Source organism: Suncus etruscus, chromosome 5 (genome assembly GCF_024139225.1).
Source record: "Suncus etruscus isolate mSunEtr1 chromosome 5, mSunEtr1.pri.cur, whole genome shotgun sequence".
Lineage (NCBI taxonomy): Eukaryota > Metazoa > Chordata > Mammalia > Eulipotyphla > Soricidae > Suncus > Suncus etruscus.
In genome coordinates this window covers 96,656,462-96,675,571 of record NC_064852.1, presented here as the reverse complement: position 1 = coordinate 96,675,571, position 19,110 = coordinate 96,656,462, and the positions used below count along the sequence as shown (strand labels likewise).

At 38.1% G+C, this 19,110-nt stretch overlaps 1 protein-coding gene across 1 annotated transcript in view; it reads left to right on the top strand.

The window, feature by feature from the left end:
- Positions 1–19,110, top strand: part of UBR3 (ubiquitin protein ligase E3 component n-recognin 3) — a 175,430-nt gene that overhangs the window by 95,245 nt on the left and 61,075 nt on the right. Inside the window, exons 20-23 of the mRNA XM_049773377.1 lie at positions 2,888–3,029; positions 8,512–8,616; positions 9,530–9,703; positions 12,303–12,763. Coding sequence (XP_049629334.1) covers positions 2,888–3,029; positions 8,512–8,616; positions 9,530–9,703; positions 12,303–12,763 — 882 coding nt within the window. The remainder of the gene's footprint in view (positions 1–2,887; positions 3,030–8,511; positions 8,617–9,529; positions 9,704–12,302; positions 12,764–19,110) is intronic.

Here is a 19,110-nt window from a genome sequence, read left to right as displayed (position 1 = left end):
CTCCTGCTAGACTCCCCTTGTGTTTTATTTTACCTTTTTCATTATCTCCTCACTTTCATTTGCATTTTGTCTCCTTTTTCAGATGCATACTTTTTTTTTTTTTTTAAAAGTGTTGACAACAATCTTTTAAGTATTGCTTTCAGTATACGCCACATTTTTCCTTTATAGATTAAATCCTAATTATTTAAAATTCCATTGATTTATAATTAGTTTTGGGTTTTAGAATGTAAAACACTTAGAATATCTATATGGCTGGAGTTTTGGGTATCTTTTCAGTTGATTTTTAGGTCTTTTGTTATTTTTGTGTTGTTTTGATGCCACACTCAGCTGTGCTCAGAGTTACTCCTGATTCTGTTCTTAGAGATCACTCCTGGCAGATTTAAGGGGCCTTACGGAGTTCCAGGGGTCCAACCTAGGTTGGCTGAGTGCAAGGCAAATGCCCTATCTTGCTATACTGTCTCTCTGGCTCCATTTTCTAGTTTTATTTGCTTTATGAGACATAGCTGTGACCCATATATCAGCTCTTTCGTTAATTTTAGAGATTACGTTATATCGTAGATTTCCTCAAATTTCAAAATGTGCTTTTGTTTTAGTAAAATCTTGAACATTGTAGGTAATTAATTTTTTCCTATTGGCAAAGAAATAATTACAACTTTATTATGGTTGTGATTTTCTAGATTTCTTTGTGTAATTCAGATTTTTCTTTTTTATGTTTTGAATCTGCTGTTAATTACATCTAAGTTTATAATTATTATTTTTGGGAGCTGTTCATACATCCGTGACTGATTAGCCTTGTTTTTATTTGTGAGTAAATTATTTTTTATTTTAATTTTTATTTTGATCATAATGGCCTACATATCTTTCACAGTAGTATTTTAGGTACATATCAACATTGAATTGGGAATACCCATCACCAAATTTGCCCTCCCCCCATCCCAGTTCCCCTTCTGCAACCCATATACCCCTCTTTGTCCTCTTTGTCCAGTTCACTATTAGTGATCGTATATCTGTTGGGTCCTGGTACCCTCCCCTATCTCCCCCTCTATTTAAGAAGTGGAGCTAGATAAATCGAGTTATATGGCTTTGTTTGAAGGAAAGAAAAGCAATAGATTGGGGTACAAAATAAGAAAAAAAAAAGAAGTCAAATATGCTGAAAATAGGCGGAGTCCTTCCAGAGGATTTCAACTTCAGTTTGAGAGAGGATGTGAAAAAGGCAATTGAAACACCACCACTACACAGAAAGAAATATCAAATTAAATATCCAGTGAGCACCATAGCTATAAAGACAAACACCACACAACAGTCTCGGTTCTGAAATCAACTCATGCTAGAGTGCAAAAAGAAAGAGAAAGATAAGATAAAATAAAATAAAATAATATTGGAGACATCAACTTCAATCTCTACACTAATATAAAGATGTCAAAAAAATTGATCAATCGATAAATAAATATGTGGAAAAATGATTGTTTTGTGCTTTTTTCTTTCTTTTTCCCCCTGCATAGGCACAGTAACTATTGGGGATATTATATAGGGAATTCCCTTGGCCTAGGAGATACAGGGTTTCTCCCCCCCCTGAAGTGTACTGTCATGGGATTAACTATAGACTCCTTGCATGATCATTTACTCTCCCCTCGATGTTTTCGTGGTGTATGGAAGACTTCTGCTTCATCATGGATGGTAAAATCAGACCTCTGTATCTAGAGATCTTGGTGACTGTGCAGCTCAAGTAATGGAGCTTCGTCATAAGACGAAGTCTTTCTTTGTGGTTCTAGCAGTTCTGCTTTTTCAGTGTAGTTTTAATCCATCTTCTGTAGTTGGTGGTCTTGGTCATTATGTTGCTCCTAGGATGGAGCCTGGGATAAAGTCTTCCGTTGTTTCTGGAAGACCGGTTCAGTTGCGGTTATCTCTGTCAGACCTCTGGAATTGGAGCTCTTGTTTGTTGAAGAGATCGTAGACCAAAAGCTAGGCTAGAGCTTTTTGTTGCTGTTGTTGTTGTTGGTGGTCCCTGGATGTGTACTTTCCCGTCCTGGTTGTAACGTCCAGTCATTTGTATATAGCAATCTTGGCTTTTGCACAGATCAAAGGGTGACATGTTTTCTGATTTTGTCTTATCGTTGGCTGATGAGGAAGGACAACTTGCTCTTAGATCAAGTTGTTCCCATTTCCTCATTGTCAGGTTATCAATTTAGCACTGGCACATGTTGGCGTCAGAGCATCATTATGAATGCCCTAGAGGGGATTGGGCTCCTGGTGCTGTTGTGGAGAACTCTGTTGTTTCTATGTCTGGGGTCCAGGAGTCAAGGCTGGATGGTCGGTGTCTAGTTCCCTGGAGTCTAAGTTGTTTCCCTAAGTAAGTAAATTTTTATAGAAAGTTTCAGCTTTCTCTAGATCTTAGTTCTGTCTTTCAGTACTGTGTGAGCTCAGTACCTGTTTAACGTCTTTAAAACTGTTGACAGACTATCAGAGCTTATTAATTCCTTTTCTTTTTATTATACACGTGAAATTTAATTTTATTTATGAGTATAAGCATGCATTAAAATAGTATAGTTTATATTTTATTTACTTTTTCCTGCTATTGGAATGGAAGAATTTTTATTTTGCTCAACTGTTTCAGTTGTAATTTGTTTAGTACTGATTTTGTATTCTTGTTTTTCCTTTTGGTAACCCCTTTTATATTACTAGTTTTTAGTTTAGCGCTCTGTAGTTATTTTTCTCAGATAGGAAATAATAAATTCACTGTGGAGAAAATAGTGCTCTGTTTGGCATTTCTAAACAATTTGATTTTAAAAATAGTACTGCATAGAAAAGTGTGACAAAACTAATTTATACAAATCTCAGTTTAATTTCAAGCCTGTCATCTAATACTATTTTATTTTTATTTTCACAGTTTAAAACAAAGTGGGAAGTTCCCAGGAAATCCCTGGCCTCCCTATAAGAAAAGAACACCACTCCATCCCAGCTATAAAGGTCTCATGAGACTTTTGCACTGTAAAACTTTACACATCGTGCTGTTCACTCTGCTTTACAAGGTATGGTAGCAATGTAAATAGGAAGACTCAGGCAAAAAATTATTTACATAATTTTCCAAAGGTAGTGTTTATATATAATAATAGTACTCTATTCTTTCTGGATAAGGTCTTTTTTTTTTTTTTTTTTTTTGGTTTTTGGGTCACACCCGGCAATCTTAGAGTTTATTCCTGGCTCTACACTCAGAAATCGCCCCTGGCAGGCTCGGGGGACCTTATGGGATGTCGGGATTTGCACATGCAAGGCAAACGCCTTACCACTGTGCTATCTCTCCCGCCACATAAGGTCATCTTAATCCAGTTTCCAGTAGGAATATTTATTAATGGTGTATAGAGTAAAGTAACTGAACTCTTGTGAAACTAGAGGATAAATGAAATGAAAAGAAGACTAAAATAGGGGCCGGAGAGATAGCATGGAGGTAAGGCGTTAGCCTTTCATGCAGCAGGTCATCGGTTCGAATCCTGGCATCCCATATGGTCCCCTGTGCCTGCCAGGAGCAATTTCTGAGCATGAAGCCAGGAGTAACCCCTGAGCACTGCCAGGTGTGACCCAAAAACCACACACACACAAAAAAAAAGACTAAAATACCACGAAATCTGCTGAAATTGCAAAATTTAGATGGCATCCATGAGGAGCAGTGACCATTAGTTTTAGGATTGTTCTCTTGGCTTTTTCCCTGATTAGTAATGTGACATGGAGCGGTTGGTTTAATTGAATTCGTATGTGGCACCATTAAGGACTTAAGCTTTATTAAGTATCTTAGAAACTCAAATATGACATTATTTTTTACCTTGTAATTGTTTTATTTTAGGGAATTCTCACTCTCAGTTGTCTACTTGGCTAACATTTTATATTCAGGAGTTATGTACATAAAATATGCACATAGACACATAAATACAATATACTAAAGAGGTATGTTATATAATACTGATGGGATGAAAGACAGCCCATACTTGTTACATAGATAAAATAAACAGTAGATACAAATATTGTACAACTAGGTACAAAAATAATTTGATGTTTTTTTAAACTAGAATTTGGAAAATTAAAATAAATGAAAAATATTTGTAATATATTTCATGTTATATATTTCCAATAACTTTTAAAATCTACTTAAAATATAAATTCAGTTAAGTAGGCATTTTAGGCTTTTTTTGTTGTTGTTGTTCCTGGACCACACCGAGCGGCCAGTGATGCTCAGGGGTTACTCCTGCCTCTGCTCAGAAATCACTCCTGGCAGGTTCGAGACCATATGGGATACCGGGGATCGAACCCAGGTTGGTCGGTCATGCACAAGGCAAACGCCCTATTCACTTTCAATATCACTCCGGCTCCTTTAGTTTTCTTTCTTAATCTTTTCCATGCAATAAATAGTTTAGAATATTTTTGCTATTATCAAATTCATATCAACTATGTGCAAGGCGAACACCCTAATCCCTGTGCTGTTGTTCATTCCAGTTCCAACTTTATTTTATTTTTTACTTGATGTTCTATGGTTTACAGTGTTACTAATAATGGTTTCTCATGCACACGTATTTCTTTTTAAGTAAACTTTAAAACTACCAGGTTTTATTTTAAATAAATACTGCATTGTTTAATTATAGAAAAAATATTTATAAATAAAAATTGCTATTATTTTTTAGCTATTGAGGTTTAAAGTTAGTGTTCAAATGATGAATAAGATATGAGTACTACTATAATAAATGATAGGTAAAGGACATGATTTAATAACCAAAGACCACAATTTCTTTTGGTTTTTAGTCTATATCTTTCAACCATTTTATATATTTTCCAACATGATTTTAATTTAATTTTAAATGATTTTATTTTTTATTGCAGCATCATCATTTAAAATTGTATTAAAGATATTTTATAGTTGCAGAGTTGATATTCCAATATTTCTACCAATTGAATGTATATTTAAATTTTTTTAATTCTTGTAAATGACAAAATTATGCATGATTGGGTTTCAGGTGTACAGTTTTTCAACACCTATCTCTTCATCAGTGTCTACTTCCCTTCACCAAATGACCCCAGTTTTCCTCCTACCTCCTATCCTACCTGTATGGAAGGCACTTTTTTCTTTATCCCTTTTATGCTCTGTAGTTTACAATACTGTTACTGATAGTACATCAAGCATACTATTTTACCTCCTTTCAGCACCCAAACTTTGTCCAGAGTGACCATTTTCCTCTTATCATTATTATAGTGTTAAAAATCTCAACTTTGGGCCTGAAGAGATAGCACAGCGGCGTTTGCCTTGCAAGCAGCCGATCCAGGACCAAAGGTGGTTGGTTCGAATCCCGGTGTCCCATATGGTCCCCCGTGCCTGCCAGGAGCTATTTCTGAACAGATAGCCAGGAGTAACCCCTGAGCATCACCGGGTGTGGCCCCAAACCCCCCCCCCAAATCTCAACTTTATTATTGCTTTCCTTGTTCTCATAATGGAAAAACTTAAATCACATTACATTTAACAAATCAACTTTCTCAAAATCAATTCTAGTTTACCATATAATCTCCTGCCATTTTAGTGTTAAAAAAAACCACAACATAAGGGTCTATTAGATGAATTCGCTCAGATGACCGAGCCTGTGCCTAGTGTGAACCAAGGTACTCAGTTCACAATCCTCACCTTGCCCCTCACCCCAGGGATGGCTCTGGTGGTCCCTGACTACCACACTTTCTGTGGTTGAACTCTCAACTGTTAGGTCCACATCACTCCTGAGCATCCCTGGGGGTTAGCCCCATAACTATGTCTGGAGGAGGCTCTTACATATATAAAAAGTTAATGTAGACTATGTTTAAGTGAGGAAACATGTCAACAAAACTGTTTGTTGAGTAAAAGCTACTCATTTAAAGTTGCAAATTTTATTGTGACTGGGATCAAGCCCAAATTATTTGAATTTAGTAATGTTTTTTTAAGTTTTATTTTATTTATTTTTTTTTATCAAGAGGGAGAGTACAGTAATGATTGGTTTTAAAAGCCTGATATCTATTCAGCCACACACCAACTCCACCTGGCCAAACCTTGATTTACTCTCTGTAAAGTAGTTGTCTAGAAAAAATTACCTCTGTTCCTCTCAGCCTTCAATTCTCTCCATTGGCTCTTTCTACTACTCACACCATGTTCAACTACTTATTACTGTTGAACACCACATGCAGACTCTGGACTAGCAAATTACAAATACTAACTCATGTAATAATCATAGTACTCTGGTCAGAAAACTAAGATCAGAGCTGGGAGACATAGCTCAAAGAGCTGGATACACAATCTGTGCGCAGGAGGCCACCTGTCTCCCCAACAAACAAAAGCAAAGACTGGAGTCTGTTGCTCAAATTCAAATAGCTGTAGCTAAAAAGTCAGGTATAATACTGTTGTGGAAGTCTGCTTCTCACCATCATACCCCATAAAAGGATGAATGGAGAAGCTGTGTGTCGTCAAAATAAATACAAAGGCATTGTGAATTGAGTCTTTGTTTTTGAGCCACAATGTATTAGATTGTTAGTTTTGCTTTCTGTGTTCTTAGAGCCCTTTGTCCAGTTTTTCTTTTCTTTTCTTTTCTTTTCTCTTCTCTTCTCTTCTCTTCTCTTCTCTCTCTTCTCTTCTCTTCTCTTCTCTTCTCTTCTCTCTCTTTCTCTTCTCTTCTCTTCTCTTCTCTTCTCTTCTCTTCTCTTCTCTTCTCTTCTCTTCTCTTCTCTTCTCTTCTCTTCTCTTCTCTTCTCTTCTCTTTTCTTTTCTTTTCTTTCGTTTGTTGGGCCACACTTGGCAGCGCTCAGGGGTTACTCAGAAATTGATCCTGGCAGGCACAGGGGACCATATGGAACCCGAACCTGTTGGCCACTTGCAAGGCAAATGCTCTACCACTGTGCCATCTCTACGGCCCTCCCTTTGTCCAATTTTTGTGAAGCTCAGCTTCTGTGGCCCTCTTTTCCACCACCTGCAATTTCACCTGTAGCTGATAATACCTCACCCTCTAGAATCTCCTTTTCTTTTTCCATCATTTGCCAGATTATTATTATTATTATATTATTATTAACATTATTATTACTATTGTGTGAATACCACACCCAGTAGTGCCAGATGCTTGGGATTTAGTGGGCTGTTTGATATTAGGGATCAAATTAGGTCTCCAGGTTACAAAGCTCTTTTTCTGAGCCACATCTACAGTTGGTTTTTTGGTGATAGCTACCAGGCTACATTTTTGTTTGTTTGTTTGTTTTTGAGTCATACCCGACAGCGCTCAGGGGCTACTCTTGGCTCTACCTGGCAGGCTCGGGGGACCATATGCGATGCTGTGATCTGAACCACTGTTCTTCTGCATGCAAGGCAAACACCCTACTGCTGTGCTATCTCTCCAGCCCCAAGGCTACATTTTATATCACAATATTTTTGGTTTTTGGGCCACACCCGGTGATGCTCAGGCGTTACTCCTGGCTGTCTGCTCAGAAATAGCTCCTGGCAGGCACGGGGGACCATATGGGACACCGGGATTCGAACCAACCACCTTTGGTCCTGGATAGGCTGCTTGCAAGGCAAACGCCGCTGTGCTATTTCTCCGGGCCCCCCTATCACAATATTTTTGGTGTCATCTGGTTAATAGTGTCTTGCATCATTTGTATATATTGGTGGGACAGTTCACATCAGCTGTATACAGGAGATCTGGGGGGACCACTGGTGATTCTTGGCCAATGAGGTCTGGTAGCTGTCAGTTCTGGTGATTCCAAGCCCCACTGGGGCTTAGAGGTACCACTCCTTTGGGGTCTTTGAACTGTCTGGTTTGGTTGGCCAAGGAGAGCCCTTCCCCTCCCCGGCTGCTTGAACATTGTTTTGGAGGCCCCCCTGGAAAAAAGTATATAAATCATTGTTCAGTCTTCAGCGGGAATCTATTTTTGTTTCAGTTTATTATTTATTTACTTACTTTTTTTTGTTTGTTTTTGTTTTTGGGTCACACCCAGCAACGCTCAGGGGTTACTCCTGGTTCTATGCTCAGAAATCGCTCCTGACAGGCTCGGGGAACCTTATGGGATGCCAGGATTCGAACCACTGACCTTGTACATGCAAGGCAAACGCATTACCTTCATGCTATCTCTCTTGTTTTTTTTTTTTTTTTTTTTTTTTTGTTGTTTTGTTTTGTTTTGGGCCACATTTGGTGGCACTCAAGGTTTACTCCTGGCTCTGTGTTCAGAAATCACTTTTGGCAGGCTCGGGGGACAATATGGGATGCTAGGAATTGAAACCAGGTCTGACCTATATCGGCACGTGCTAAGCTAATGCCCTACCTCTCTGCTATATCTCAGGCCCATGTTTTAGTTTATTTTTTAACTGAGATCTAGCTTGACTTACATAACTTCATTTTATGTATTTATAATTGTATAATATAAAATACATTTAAATATATTGCTTTTTTACTTAAAGTATTTTTTGGGTCCTAAATGAAATATATTTTATGAAAACATTCATGTACATCTTTTTCCTTTTTGAAGATTTTGATGGATCACCAAAATCTGTCAGAGCATGTTCTCTGCATGGTTTTATATCTGATTGAATTAGGACTTGAAAATTCAGCAGAAGAAGAATCAGATGAAGAAGTAAGTAGTATCTTATTTTTATTTATTTTTGTTTGGGGGACACACCTTGTGGTGCTCAGGGCTTACTGCTGATAGGTTTGGGGGACCATATGAGAGGCTGTGGACTGAAGTCAAGTCAGCTGCATGCAAGGCAAGAGCCCTACCTTGCTGTACAATTGTTCTAGTCCCAGGAGTGACTTACTTTAAAATATTAAAGTTTGGGCTGGAGTGGTGGTGCAGCGGTAGGGTGTTTGCCTTGCAAGCGACTGACCTAGGATGATCCGTGGTTCGATCCCCAAGTGTCCCATCTGGTCCCCCAAGCCAGGAGTGATTTTTGAACACAGAGCCAGGAATAACCCCTGAACATCACCAGGTGTGGCCCAAAAATCAAAAACAAAAAACAAAAACAAACCCCCCCCGAATAAAATATTAAAGTTATGATATACCTTAATAAAAGTAGGATGCTATTTTGTTTTACATATTTTTGGCATTATTCAGTGGTGCTCAGGATTTACCAGCCTTGCATGGTTGATCTGAATTCGGTCCAAGGCATCACAGCTAAGTATAGCTCCCCTCCCCAAATAATTCCTCAAATATTAGTTTTAACTTTTGTTTGATTATTCAGATTTTTCCACAGTTATTGCAAATCATCTGACAAATTAAGTTATAAATTGTTTCTAGGTTGCCCATATGTTTTTATGAGAAATTTAGCTAAATTTCACTTAGTTAAATGAAATAAATATTAGTACTGAGAAACTAACTTTTGTATTTTAGGCTTGTATTTGGCATTTTAATTCTTTCATAATATGTTGATGAATCTGTAGGGATTCAGGAATATAACATTCAATGGATGATTATTTGGATTTGTTATATCTTCATTGTACTTTAGGTCTGACTTGGCAAGCTTTAATAATCATTTTTGCTTATATCCTAGGTGACTGTGTGTGGACCAGAACGTTGCTATGACAGTTGGTTTCCTGGTAGTAACTTAGTATCAAACATGCGCCACTTTATAAACTATGTTAGAGTGAGAGTTCCAGAGACTGCCCCAGAAGTGAAGAGAGATTCACCTGCAAGTACCAGCTCTGATAATCTGGCTGCTTCTCAAGTAAGAATAATGGAGAGAAAAAAAAAAAGCATTATGTTATGATGTGATATATAGTTTAGATTATCTTACAGTGTATATCTAAGGAAAAGTAATCATGGTTATAGATAACTCAAAATTAGCTTTATTTCTTCTGATATATCTATGCAACTTCTGTCTCACTAGTTTTTTTTCCTTTAATCTGCCAGAGTTCACGACGGCCCAAAGTTCTTCAAAGAGAGGTAGATGTATATAACATTTGCATTAACTAGCAATGTGACTTTAACTGAAAATGGGACAAAAATGAAATACTTGTTTGTGTGTGTGTGTGTGTGTTCAATTAATATGTTAAAAAGTTCATTTGTGCGTGATTTTTATATGGTAATTTAGGCATTAAACAAAATCATATTGTTGAAAGGATATTAATACTTACCATATTTTCCGGTGTATAAGATGACTGGGCATATAAGATGACCCCTAATTTTGCCTTTAAAACATAGGTTTAGGCCTGTATTTGCTGTATCAGACAGAACGTTCCTGTGCAGCAACTGTATGTACCACAGTGAGCCAATCACAACAAGCAAAGGTTCAAAGGTTATACTGTAATAGACTTCCTCTCTGACTTTGGCCAATCTGAGCAGGCTTTTTATAGTGTAGATTCGGGTCCAGAACATTGTCTAATTTGCATGCATGAAAAGCCTGCTTGGATTGGCTGAGTTAGAGAGACGGTCCGAGCAGCTTTGCAGTGATTGGTCCCTTATCATAGGCACCTTTTCTGGCAATTCCCTGGTGGTGTCAGTTAATCTCCCCCACTACATGAACCAAACAACACCCCATCCTCGGACCTAGCACTGAACCACCAACAAGGTTAGCTGGGTTTTGCCAGAAGTGGCCCCCAGATCTCCTGAGTACTGTTTGGGAGCCCCCAAGAAAAAGATTTGGAAACTCTGCGGCCTGATTTGTTGTTGTTGTTGTTGTTGTTGTTGTTGTTTCATTTAGCGGCATATTGAAACATTTTTCGGGATATACTTGGCGTATAAGACAACCCCCGATTTTCGGTTGACTTTTTTTTTTTTTGTTTCAAAAGTCGTCTTATACGCCGGAAAATACGGTAGTACTTAATGGTGGATATTAAAAGTTGTTGTTAGAACGTTTTTGATCAATTATAAGCAAAACATTTGGGTATGTTTATATTTAGCAGTGTTACTAACATTTTGAAAAAGAATGACTATTCTTTAAGTCAAAATAAATGTAATCTTTAATTGCTGGCAGCATGCCTATTTATAATTATTTTGCTTTTAGGCAATTAATTACTTATGAGGAAAAAAGCCTACAAATATTTGGTACTCTATATTAAGTATTTGAATTCATTTTGAAAAGTCAGCTCTTATTGCATGTAGCAAATTAACTAATTTTTAAAAAGCAGAAATGAAATTTTGAAATGTCATATCAAGTAGCTATAGTTAATAAGCTACTTAGTTTTTTTTGTGTGTGTGTGAATAGAGAATATTGAATATCCCACTGGTAGGATATTCTTTTTGTCATTATGTTTGTTGTGAGTACCGTGAAGAATTTTGATTAGAATATTGGAATCTCTGTCAGAGGCAGCTTTTCCTCTTCTGCTGGTATACTTTGAAAAGAAGATTAAATGTTAAAAAATAATACGTATTAAAACTATCTCAGAAAGCTTAACTGATTCTAGATTATATTCTTTACTTTTGCTTTAAAAATTAATGAAATCCAGATAGGATGTAATGTGATGATGGAGTACATTTTGCATATGTGACGCTCTGGGTTAAGTACCTTCGGACCATCCTCCAAGTTAATTTAATCTGTTGAAACCATTAACTTAACAGTTTTCTTAAATAGAAAATGTAGCAGCTTCCTATATGAGGTTCATTAGAACAGTTTATCATACTTTAAACTGATGAGCGGCTTTATTTTTATTCTTTTTTATTTAAGAGAGCATTTCTTTTTTGTTTGTTTGTTTTTATTTTGTTTTGTTTTGGGGTACACCCAGCAGCACTCAGGGCTTACTCCTGGCTCTACGCTCAAAATCGCTCCTGGCAGGCTCAGGGGACCATATGGGATGCTGGGATTTGAACCACCGACCTTCTGCATGCTAGGCAAATGCTTTACCTCCATGCTATCTCTCCAGCCCCTATTTTTATTCTTTTAAAATATGACTATATACTACTCAATTTTGGGGGTGATGATGGAGGTTTGGGCTGCTCAGGGGTTACTCCTGCTGATGTACTCAGGAATTACTCCTGGTGGTGCTCAGGGGCTCCATATGGGATTCTTGAACACGAGTAGGCTACATGCAAGGCAAGCACCTTACTGGCTGTGATATCCTTCTGGCACACTTCTCATTTTCTCCCTCCTCCCCCTGGTAGAGTCAAAATTGCAAAAGAGATGATGTGAGTGATCTTTCTTTTCACTGCTGTTTTTTGGAACTGAGTTTTTTGGGATTTGAGAAGAGAGGTAAAGGGATAGATTTACGTAAAGTGTAAATGGATTAAATCAACATAGAAACTTTAAACATGCTGTTTGTAAAATGCGGTACTAATATTTTGATGTTGAATGACTAATCAGGATTTTTCTTTTATTTTTTGAATGGTAGAATTCTGGCACAGCGCAAGTTTTCAGCTTAGTAGCAGAACGTAGGAAGAAGTTTCAGGAGATCATCAATCGCAGCAGCAGTGAAGCAAACCAGGGGGTTCGTCCCAAATCTTCAAGTAAATGGTCTGCTTCTGGTTCAGCTCCACAGTTAACTACTGCTATTTTGGAAATTAAAGAGAGCATATTGTCTTTGCTAATTAAACTTCACCACAAACTCTCAGGAAAACAGAACTCCTATTATCCTCCTTGGCTTGATGACATAGAAGTTTTAATACAACCAGAAAGTCCTAAATACAGTCATGGAGATGGTATAACTGCAGTAGAAAGAATTTTACTAAAATCTGCATTGCAAAGCAGAATGAATAAACGCATCATTGAAGAGATATGTAGAAAAGTAACCCCTCCTGTGCCACCCAAGAAAATCACTGCTGCAGAAAAGAAAACATTGGATAAAGAAGAAAGGTAATTTGTATTTGTATTTGTAGTGTTTTCAACCTATCTGGTAGAGGTGTAGATTTGCTATCTTTCCTCCCCTCTTTTTATTATTATTCTTATTATTTTTTTGCTATGTGAGACTAAGCATCTGGATATTTAGCAGTCTGATAAGTTTGTAAGAGAAATAGAACCTACAATTTGTGCTTATATATATAAAATGCTTGAGTTAGTTGTGGCTTGAGAGGGTCAGAGTTTTTAAGTCAGACATTATATTTACTGCCTTAACCTTGGAAAACTTTTTGCCCGTTAAAATTGTGGAGGTTGGGGCCAGTGAGGTGGCGTTAGAAGTAAGGTGTCTGCCTTGCAAGCGCTAGCCAAGGAAAGATCACGGTTCGATCCCCTGGTATCCCATATGGTCCCCCCAAGCCAGGGGCAATTTCTGAGCGCTTAGCCGGGAGTAACCCCTGAGCATCAAACAGGCGTGGCCCCCAAAAACAAAACAAAACAAAAAAAACTGTGGAGGTTGGGGCACAGCAGCGTTTGCCTTGCAAGCAGCCGATCCAGGACCTAAGGTGGTTGGCTCGAATCCCGGCATCCCATATGGTCCCTCGTGCCTGCCAGGAGCTATTTCTAAGCACATAGCCAGGAGTAACCCCTGAGCACCACCAGGTGTGGCCCAAAAACAAACAAACAAACAAAAAAAAACAAAAAAAACTGTGGAGGTTGAGGGGCAATAGTAATAGTAGAGGGTAGGGTGTTTGTCTTACCTGCAGCTGATCCAAGTTCAATCCTTGTCATTTCATATGGTTCCCTAAGTACCACCAGGAATAACCATTGAGCATTGCTAGGTATGGCCCAAAACTAAAGACAAAAACTAGGTAGAGAGGGGTTTGAAAAATTCCCCTGCTATTTAAACTTATTTATTTTTGTTTGTTTGTTTGTTTATTTATTCATTCATTCTTGGGTCCTCACAAACAGTGACCCCAGGGCCTGCTCAGATTCCCTAACACTCCCTGGATGTGGGAACCTGAAGGCTCAGTGTTTACACCTGGTGATCATATACTGTTCCCTGTGCTAGGGACCTCCTGGGTCTCATTCAGCAATGTTAATGGGCCATTTGATGCTCATTTTTTAAGTTGAGACTTCACACATACAAAATATGCACTCAATTTTGTAGAGCAATCTCACTCCTCTTCTGTTATTTATTTATTTATTTATTTTTGGTTTTGGGGCCACACTTGGTGGTCTCAGAGCTTACTCTTGGCTCTGCACTCAGAAGTCACTCCTGGTAGGCAGGCTCGAGAGACCATATGGGATTTCACTGGAGATTGAACCCAGGTCTGTCCCAGGTTTTTCGCATGGAAGACAAATGCTTTACCATTATGCTATTACTCCATCCCCTCTCTTCCACTATTTAAAAAACTATTGCCAGTTCAGTATGATTGAGAATGAAAAATTAAAAGATAAGAGATTTCTCAAAATAAAAATCTGACTGGTTGGCTATTAGTTCTTTTTTGTGTTTTCAATCTCTCTAATATGTACTCATTAATTCAGCCAAAAAGATCTCATTTTAAACAAAATTTATGGCTATAGCTTTGGAAATTTTAGGTTGCTTATAATGTTCTAAATCATAATATTTCAAAATATTCTTTTTTTTTTTTTTTTTTTTTTTTTTTTTGTTTTTTGTTTTTGGGTCACACCTGGCAGTGCTCAGGGGTTATTCCTGGCTCCAGGCTCAGAAATTGCTCCTGGCAGGCACAGGGGACCATATGGGGCGCCGGGATTCGAACCAATGACCTCCTGCATGAAAGGCAAACGCCTTACCTCCATGCTATCTCTCCGGCCCCTCAAAATATTCTTATATTCTTGCCATGAAAATATTTGTAAGCAAATTGTGGGCCAAAGGGAATGTAGTATGACTTTAGCTATATTGCTTGGTAGAAAAAGTCATTGTATTACTATCTTTGTCACCAGTTGTTTCCTAAGAGCCTTGCCAACATTGCCTACCTTGCTCTCATAAATGTGATATGTGAACCTTGAGAGAATGAAACAGGATAATTGTCAAACCCTTGTCAAAGTGTCAGTGATTGTTATATATTTATAACTGTTGATATCTGTATTTATATTACATCTATATATATGAAAAGCATACCTTTTAGCATTTGAACAAAAGCTTGGGATGGTATGGACAATGCAGGGATCAGGTACATGCCTTGTACATGGTCCTATAACTGGGCACATTCAGGAGTTATCCTGAGCACAGAGCAAGAAATAAGCCCTGAACACTGCCAGGTGACCACCTCAATCTCCCCACAAAAACAAAAGTTAATTAAAAAAATAAAATGGTCCACTACATTAAAAAATTTTCAGATGAAATTCAACATAGGGATTGCTCAAGTCCTATATGATACAATGTTAGTTGTTTGCTATCTCTACTATTTAAAACAAAATTTTCTACTAAAGCAGCAATTTTATGATTCTAAAGGGATCATCTCAGTGTTATCATAAATTAGGAATTTTGTCTTTTATCATTCCTTTTCCCTATGAATAGTAACTCTCGCAATACACATTTAATATCTCTGAAGTATTTTAGAGATATTTTCTGAAGTAATTTCTTCTTACTTAAAAAAATATAGACAAAGTAATAATCAGTGGAATCAAGTCTCAATGCATCTGTATTTATCCATTTCTTATATATTTTTGGTTACGTTAGGCATTTCAGCTTTTGAAAAATATAGAACAACTACATTAAAAATGTAAATGTGCCACAGCAAAATTTTAGTCATATGTTAATTATTTTTAATTTTAACATCATGATTAATCAAGTTGATCATAATGTGGTTGTTCCAGGTATTAAATGTTCCAACACCACCAGTGTAACCTTTCTTCCACTAATGTCCCCAGTTTTCTACCAGTACCCCCACATCCCTCCTGGGGGCACAAACAAACTGACTTCATATTGTTTGTTACAACACAAAGGCAAGTTGAATTATTAAAATTAGATCAATAAGAATCAGTTTGTAATAATTGCTCTATCTCTCAGTAGTGTTACTAAAGTCATTGAGGATTTATTGGGCTGGTAGGTACTAGTTGAGCCTTATAGTTATTCTTTAGGTTTATTGAGTTTAGTGTTCTTCTATAAAACTTTCTCATCTGATTTGTTATAATCATAAAGAGCTAACACTACCGTGAGGTGTTGTGTGGCCTCATATGTGATCACAAGATCCTGGATCTATAGATCTGAAACAATTCGGTGCTTGGCAGCTTTATAAGGTTCAGTTGTGGAGCTGGGCCAGTTCTATACTGGATGTCTCTGAGGGTGATGGGTATGCCTGGGGGCTGCTGTGCTTTCAGGCAGGAAAAAGGGAATCTGTTGGCCCCATTGTAAGAAAGCCCCAGAGTTGTCAGTCTAGACCATTCACTCTATCTGGGAAGAGTCTGTGATCATCATGCCTTTTAGTTGTGGAGCTGGGCTATTTTTTTCTTTGATAAGAAAAATGGTGGATGTGAGTGGGGGCTGCTGGGTTTCCCAGTGGCAGGTTGTGTGGGAAACCCAGCCACCCTATTCTAAGACTATCCTAGAGTTTTCAGCCCAAATACTCATATATGTACAAACTTGAAACCACAGTTTCTAACTTCTTTTTGTTTTTTTTTTTTTTTTGGGCCACACTTGGCGGTACTCAGGGGTTACTCCTGGCTCTGTGCTCAGAAATCGCTCCTGGCAGGCATGGGAGACCATATGGGATACCGGGATTTGAATCACTGTCGATCTTGGGTTATCTTCTTGCGAGGCAAATGCCCTTCCACTGTGCTATCTCTCTGGCTCCAATTTTTTTTTTTTTACAATTTTTTTATTTCATTTTTTGTATGTGAGAGCCAGGGATCAAATCTATGACCTCACACTTACAAATGTATTTTTTGTTTGCTTGTTTTTTGTTTTTGGGTCCCACCTGTCAGCGCTCAGGGGTTACTCCTAGGTCTACACTCTACCTCCATGCTATCTCTCTAGCCCCTGCAAATGTATTTTATATAAAGTTTCATTTATTGGGAAAACAAAAATCGACATTTCTGAGTCAATTTTTTCTTTCTAACTAAATTCTCTTAGAAAGTATGTCTATGCTGGGGCCGGAGAGATAGCATGGAGGTAAGGCGTTTGCCTTTCATGCAGGAGGTCATCGGTTCGAATCCCGGCGCCCCATATGGTCCCCTGTGCCTGCCAGGAGCAATTTCTGAGCCTGGAGCCAGGAATAACCCCTGAGCACTGCCAGGTGTGACCCAAAAACCAAAAAAAAAAAAAGAAAAAAAAAAAAAAAAGAAAGTATGTCTATGCTAAGACCTAAAATGATATTTTAAAAGCAGTAAATTCTCTTTAAAATAATTGCAGGGCCAGAGAGATAGCACAGCGGTAGGGCATTTGCCTTGTACATGGCCGACCTGGGAAAGGTCTGATTTGATTCCTGGCCTCCAATATGGTTCCCCAAGCCTGCTAAGGAGTGGTTTTTGAGTGCAGAATCAAGAGTAAACCCTGAGCACTCCTGGGTGTGACCCAAAAACCAATAAATATAAATAAAAATAAATAAAAAAATTTCAACATTATTGTATTTACTCATCTTATATAAAATTTAGCCTTTGAAATCAAATATCAACCCTATTGGTATATAATTGACATAAAAGTATAAGATATTTAAATACATAATCTTTTATATATAACATAATTATATAATAATATATAAAATTTAAATATAATTTAATAAAAACATAATCTGACTACACAATAATCTATTACTTGAAAAGAAGCTAGTGAGATCATAAGTACATCCCCTCATCTCACATACTCACTTTTTTTTCTTTTTGGTTTTTGGGTCACACCTGGCAGCGCTCAGGGGTTACTCCTGGCTCTATGCTCAGAAATCACTCCTGGCAGGCTCGGGGGACCATATGGGATGCTGGGATTCGAACCACAGACCTTCTTCTTGAAAGGCAAATGCCTTACCTCCATGATATCTCTCCAGCCCCTCACATACTCACTTTTAATGGTTGTTTTTGGGCTTGTGTTTGAGATGGTCACTCTTGCAGATGTGAAGTGACAGGACTTCGATTTGTATATCTCTGGTAAGTAGTAATGGATCATTATTTTCATGTATGTCTTCATTAAAAATCTTATTAAAATATTTTATATAGGGCTAGAGTTATAATACAATGGGTAGGGTATTTGCCTTGTGTATAATCAACCCAGGTTCAATCCAGTATCCTGTATGGTTTACTGGGCCAACTATAAGTGATTCCTGAGTATAAAGCCAGGAGGAACCCCTGTGTAATCACAAGGTGTGGTCTCAAACCAAAGGAAAAAAATGTTATGTATTAATTTTAGTTAGCTCTACAACAATGTTAAAGTTATTATACCCTAACCCTCGGGGCCAGAGAAATAGCATGGAGGTAAGGCGTTTGCCTTTGATGCAGAAGGTCATTGGTTCGAATCCTGACATCCCATATGGTCCCCCAAGCCCAGGAGCGATTTCTGATTATGGATTCAGGAATAACTCCTGAGTGCTGCTGCGTGTGACCGAAACAAACAAACAAACAAACAAACAAACAAAAAACCCTAACCCTCGATGGTGAACCTATGGCACGCGTGGCATGCGTGGCAAAAGCCGTGGCATGTGAAGGCCTTGCAGCTGGCATGCGAAAAGGGGTCTGCAATTAAGCTATGCAGCGTGGCGGGAGGCAAGTGTTCCAGTGTCTGCTTTGCAGCTCACCTGGCAACAGGGCCGGACTGGCCATTGAGAGGACTGGGCATTGTGCGGCAGTTTGGGCACTTGGACTCAAAAGGTTAGCCATCACTGCTAGGCTAAGCCCTACCACCACCATACTGCCTTCCACTGTCTCTTGTCTCTGTCTCTTCTAGTCTGGAATTTGTTCCCTGTCCCTCTTTCCACCTTTCTTCCCTTCCCCAGTTCTCTTTTTTTCTTTGACAGGGGCTGGGATTGCTTGTTTTTTGTTGTTGAGTTCTTGATAGTGTGTGTGTGTGTGTGTGTGTGTGTGTGTGTGTGTGTGTGTGTGTGTGTTGCTCAGGGACTCTTTGTGTGCGATTCTTGGCTCTACTTTAGGGTCACTCCTAGTGGTATATGATGGACCATGTGCTCTCTGGGATCAAACTGAGGTCAACTGCCTGAATAGCTAGCACCTTAACCTCGGAGGCAATCACATCTTTTTTTCTTTTTTTCTTAATTTTTATTATAACACCATGATTTACCAATAATAAATTATAATACAGTCATTTCAGGCATTAAGTGTTTTAAAGGGCAATCACATCTTATGTAAAATTTAAGAAAACAGAAAATAAGTTAATCTCAGATGAGTTTTTATACATTGAC